The 6,000-nt window shown below is 36.3% G+C and overlaps 1 protein-coding gene across 1 annotated transcript in view; it reads left to right on the top strand.

Annotated features, from left to right (window-relative positions):
* Window positions 1-250: 250 nt before the first annotated feature.
* TMPRSS15 (transmembrane protease, serine 15) overlaps window positions 251-6,000 on the top strand; it is a gene marked incomplete at its 5' end in the record, with an annotated part of 53,968 nt that continues 48,218 nt past the window's right edge. Inside the window, 3 exons of the mRNA XM_010158470.1 lie at window positions 251-318; window positions 1,175-1,219; window positions 4,431-4,573. Of these exons, the coding sequence (XP_010156772.1) occupies window positions 251-318; window positions 1,175-1,219; window positions 4,431-4,573 (256 nt within the window). The remainder of the gene's footprint in view (window positions 319-1,174; window positions 1,220-4,430; window positions 4,574-6,000) is intronic.

Here is a 6,000-nt window from a genome sequence, read left to right as displayed (position 1 = left end):
GTTTTTTTTTGGTTGGTTGGTTAGGTTTTTTTGTCTCTCCAGAATGAGGTATATCAGGTCCTAAGCCTGGTCAGAACTCATTATATTCCTTATTTGTGAAAAATCAGTGAGCAATCAAAGAAAAAAGTTTGCTTCTGTAGTCTAGGTTTGGGAAGAAAAAAATTTTTAGTATTAAAACTGTGAATGCAGTCTGCAACTAATATGTATTTTTAATTACTGTATTGGCTCAAGATTTCTCTTTTCCTAATAGGTACAAAAAGTCTTTCAGGCAAGTGATCTGAAAAACAAATTTGAGAGATGTGAAATTTCCCAGTTCAAGTACGTACAGTTTAATTAAACTTTGCAAATAAATGTCAGGAGTCCTCACTTAGCTATTTCTCTCAGGAGTGCCTACTAATACCTTGCTTTTCAAGAGATCCTTGGGAACATCCTATATTATTTCTTTCATGACGTACGTCTTCCAAGTGCTGCTGTGGAAGTTTGACACTAATGTGTTTCCTTGGGCAAACTTCCTTCTTGGGCTCCTTGTATGTCCATGCCTTCACCAAACCTGTAACGCTGAACCCTAAGAGCAACTCACAAAGATTCTGCATTTTAAAGAATTTCTGGGGGATTTTTCTCAAGTTTTATTAGTTGTGCTATGTTTGCAGGGTCACTGGCCTTTGCCAGCTAGAAGAAAGTTCAGGTTAGAGATCTGCTGGTATAAGCTGAGATGAATGGAAATATATCTCCTCATGGACATAGATCCACCTAACTCATATTCCTTAGTGTGTTAGCAAGTGAGACTGTCGTTTGACACCACGTAAAGCTGCACTCTGTGTCTCCTAAAGAGTCCATAAAATAGGTACCATAAGACCTGCTTCCCACTTCATTTATTAAAGCTTATTTGACCTCATTTTTCAGTATCTTATTGTGGTGATTGATCTACTGAAGACCAGCTTGAAAAAAAAAAAAAAAAAAAAAAATCCAGTATATGCAGTGAGGTCTGTAGTGTTAAATTCATCCATCTGCACCATTCTTACTAAAAGTTTCTGATTCAGAAAAAAAATTTACTACTGTTTCCCATTATTAAACAGTTTCAGAACACACTTCCGTCCTATCCACAACATTATAAACTCAAGAGGAATCATATGCTTTTATGTTCTGAAGTTTTTTATCTTTTTTTTTTCTCCAGGAAATCTGAAGATGGACGTGAAAGATTCAAGAAGTCAGAGATTGGGTAATTGCATATATAAAGTTTACTTAAAATATGGGCAAGAGGCAATGATGCTATCTTTGCTGGTATTGGTCAGGATAGAGCTAATTTTCTTCACAGTAGCTGGTATGAGGCTGTGGTTTGGGTTTGCCCTGAGAATAGGACTGATAAGGTGTTTGTTAGTTGGTGCTGGTGAGGGCTTGCACCACTTCAAGGACTTTTTCAGCTTCTGATACTGCACCTGTATTCCCAACTTTCTCATTACAAGCAAGAGGCGGTGAGGGGAATGGGTGGGGACAACACAGCAAGTACAGACAGTTAACCCGGACTGGCCAAAGAAGTGTTTCATTGCATAGCACATCATGCTCAGTATATAGGCTGGGGGTAGGCAGAGGGGGTGGGGGCCATAGCTCACTTGCTCATTAGCTTGTCTGTTTTGCTTGTTAGTTAGCTCGTTTACTTATGCAGTTGTTAGTGAGTTGGTGGGTCAGCTGGCTTTCTTGGTTGTGTTTTCACTCATGGGGCTTGCTCAGACACTGCTGTGATCGTACTCGGCCTCTCTGGCTCTGACTCTTGTTACTTGGGACCTGGCTGTGTATCAGTCAGCAGGTGGTAAGCCATTTTAACATGTTTTGTTTTCTATTATTTTAGTAACATTTTATTAGTAATATTGTTAATATTATTGGTATCACTATAATACTCATTTATATTGATAGAATCACAGAATGGTTTGGGTTGGAAGGGACCTTAAAGATCATCTAGTTCCAACCTCCCTGCCATGGGTAGGGACACCTTCCGCTAGACCAGGTTGCTCAAAGCCTCGTCCAGCCTGGCCTTGAAGACAACCAGGGATGGGGCATCCATCAATTATTAAATTGTTTTTATTTAAAAACAATTATTAAATTGTTTTTATCTCAATGCATGAGCTTCCTTGTCATTTCATCTGATTCTCCTTCTCCACTGGAGGAGGGGGGGAAGTGAGCCAGTGGCTGTGTGGTACTTAACTGCTAGCTGGGGTTAAACCATGACACTATCAAATTTAGAAATTTCTTCTGTCAACAAAAAGGAAAATGTCTCTTTAGCGAGTAGATAAGGCTCTCTAAAAAGGATATGAAGCCTCAAGACATATCTTTCCTCCAAAAAACATCATTTATAATTAGAAAAAAAAAAAAATAGTCCCTGGGACTGCCAACTTAAAAAGAAAAATGGGACAGGCAAGGACAGTGAAGTCCGTAGGAAACAAGCTAGAAGGATTAGGATATTAATTTGTGCTGAGCTTGCTTGTAGAAAACTGCTTAGATTTAGGGGCAGATCTCGCATTAGCATTAGTAACTTAAGTATTAAATAAAGAAAGGTCTGATGATGCACTACGATAGCAAAAACCAAGGCAGACAACAAAAGGCTAAGACTCTGGAGGAACTGGAAGACCTTGAGAAATTAATTATTTAATTAGATATATAGGTGAGACCACAAAATTGAAGTGCACATTATATGAGAACAGACACTGCAGTTCTGTGATACCAGCTGTTCTTATGATATGAATGTTTTCTGTAAATACATAAATTAGGTAAACATTCAGAGGAGATAGTTCAGTTGAATGGCCATGCTAGCAAAAGAAAAATGGACATTAGCTAACTCTGGATACATTTATGTGGATAATGGGAAGCAGATTTGAAATAGAGCAATATTTTGATAGGAATAGTGAGGGCATACACGTAATTAACTAGAAAGTTGGAGTTCATTTTATTAATGATTTTATAATGTCAAGGGAATGGACTACAAAGTGGTAGGAGTAGGTCACCTCCAAGGTTTTGTCCTTGTGAATCAGCACAATTTGATTTCTGCACATAGAATGGGACTGTTCCCATCAAAAATTGGGCATCAAAGATGTAGACATTTCTGAGCTAGTTGCTCAAGGCTCTCTTTGTAACTGATGGTGTTCTAGAGTTTTCTTCTCTGGTCAATTTTGATACCTTTTTTAGGAGATGATCAATTATGCCAAAGAACAGCTTATTTCTTTCCAAAAACTACAATGAAAATCTAGATATCTGCATTGTAAAGATCCGTATTTGGTAACATCTATTCCACCCCTGTATCTTGACGCACATACCACAGAAATCACAGAAAATCTGATGTCAGTGAATGTTGAATCTGGCTTTTAATACATCAGTAAGGATCTGTCTCAATTTCTGCTTTGAAATAATCCTTGAAATATTACGATGTCTCAGAAATTATTTTCTGGTTGACTCTCTTAATTTGAAAAAGTTATTACCCTCTTGGGCAATCTCCTTGTTATTTCACTCTTGAAACTCTGCCGAGTCACAAGGATCGCAATAAAAGCTTTTGTTTGCTCAGCATGGCCTAGAGTTTATCAGAAACATGTAAGAAATTAAAGAGGAGAGGTTTTCCATATATCACGAACTGCAAACTATGCTCAGCAAAACGGCAGGATTAATCACACCTTATCAAAAAGCATTGCTGAATCAGTTGCAATTGCGTAGTATAAATGCTTAAGAATAAAAAAATTTGCACCTAACTGTAAGTAAATAGAGAAAAACTTTATCTTTAGCAAGCATCATACTTTGACACCGCTTTAATCTAGCTACAAATACAAAACTTAATAACAGTATCTAGAAGGGATGGGAGAGAGCAAACCGACAATACTCTGGACAAAATTCAGACCCCATAGAAGTTAAACGTAGTTTAACCACTGATTTCAAAATATCTGTGCTTTCATCCATTACTGTTTCCTTATGAAGCACAGCAAATCCTCACAGATGTAGAATCCACACATGGTGTTTGATTTATAGAAGTGATCACTTTGTAACATATTTTTGTAACGTATAATATATTATATAATTTTCATAACACTTCAAGATTCGCCATCAATATTGTAGGGCTCAAACTAGAAGACCTGTTTTATAACAACAAGCCTACTTCTCCTTTGGTTTATTCAAATTGCTCCATTGCAGCAATTGATATGAATGTTGTTTTGTTTTTTCCACAGTGAAAATAAGACTAGATAATAATAATAAAACATTTTCTCCAAGGTTCAAACCTACCTAATAATTAAGAGGTGTTTCTATGTGTCATTTTCGCTAGCTGATGCTTACAGATGTTTTGGCTTTGCAAATGGAACCTGTGTTGGAATGACATATTGTCTAGATGATGTCGTGTATCAAATTTACTTCATTAGCTTGCATAACTAATTTCCTTCTCTGTTTTGTATTGCTAGTGTTGTTGTGATCTTCCAGCTTTATTTTACCCAGATGGTAACCGTTGAGAAAGTAAAAAATGAGCTGGTTTTGGGTATCAACACAACTAAAACTGATCTTAGCCAGACTTTGAAAATTGATCTGAACAGCATACAAGTCACAGGTAAGGCTAGCAAATAATTTTTTCTCTATACAAATCCTTGAGTGCTACATGTAACATGAAAGGAAACTTTGGCTCCCAAACAACAAATTAATTGTTACTTATGCTCATGGATTTTCCCTGTCACAGAGGTTTCAGGAGCAGCTGAAAGAACCTTTTACAACCTTGTCAACTAGAAAGTATGAGTCAATATTGTGTATGTTCACTAAGGAGGGAGTAAAGGACAAAGTAGTGGTTTTCCTGTGAAAACCACTCAGTTTCATCTCATTCATGTAATGTAACATTTGTAATTTCATTATCCCTCCAATTAAAACAACAAATTCCCAAATATGGTGTTTTATTAGTAAATTAAATTATAATTTAATTTTGCTAAAGAATAAGGAAAAGGGCTCAGCCTCAAAGTGAATGAAGACTCATTTAGGGAAAAGATGTCAACAACAAACTGCAAACAGAGTGTGGCTACTGGACAAGTATGCCCAAGGAGCTAAATTTATATTCCTCTAAAGCTTAGGTAAAGTGTAAATAGAAAAAAAAAATATATATATAGGTCTATAAAGACTAGGCACTTTTGCATTCTGTGAATATACAAATATAGTGATTTTATGTAAGCACTAAACAATGTATCAAATCCTAAGTGGAAGCCCAAGAAGATCAGTAGGAATCCTTGTTTTTACCTCAATAAGCTTCAAAGCAGACCCTCACTGAAGGAGAGGATAAAAAGTAATTTGAATCCTTTGAAGTGGAAGCTGATTAGCTGACATTTGGACCTGATGGAGATACTATTAAGTAGCAACTGAATGCTTTAAGAGGAATGGGACATCTGGTGTACAGTGACACTTAGTCTATTCTAAAAGGTACATTATTTGCTAAGTACTTCAGATATTCAAAGGCTAAATTCAGAGTCTTGACATCTTTCTTTCTCTTTACTACTTGCACAACATATAAGAAGTTTTTCTAAGTAACTGCACATCACTGTGCAAAGTGATTGCTCATTATACTTCAAAAAAGCCACTGAAGAAAATTATGAAAAGCTTTTTAAAAGGTTGTATATCTATTGATGAACTTCAAAGTAGTCAAACATTTCTTACTGTGGATCATTAAAATGCCTCTTTTCACGGTAGATATCATCTGTCCATTCTATCAGGAGTGCTTAAATAAAATAACAACTGTAACTGATTACCAATCATAATAATGTATGGCACTTTTGCATCATATATCTCAGTACGTTCTGCACTGAAGTCTTTACTCCTATTTTGGAGAGGGAGGGAACTACATCACAGGTGTGACGTGCTTGAAATCAGAGTTTCAAAGGGATTAAAAGTAACCTTCTTTCTTGCCCATTATCCTATGCTGATTTTAACTCATCTGATCTAAATACTTTCTATAAGACACAGGTGCTCTGAAAATCTCCATAAAAGTATAAAAAGTGT

Source organism: Eurypyga helias, unplaced genomic scaffold (assembly GCF_000690775.1).
Source record: "Eurypyga helias isolate BGI_N326 unplaced genomic scaffold, ASM69077v1 scaffold18549, whole genome shotgun sequence".
Lineage (NCBI taxonomy): Eukaryota > Metazoa > Chordata > Aves > Eurypygiformes > Eurypygidae > Eurypyga > Eurypyga helias.
Note: the sequence above shows the minus strand (reverse complement) of the source record. Positions and strands in the feature narration are given on the sequence as shown.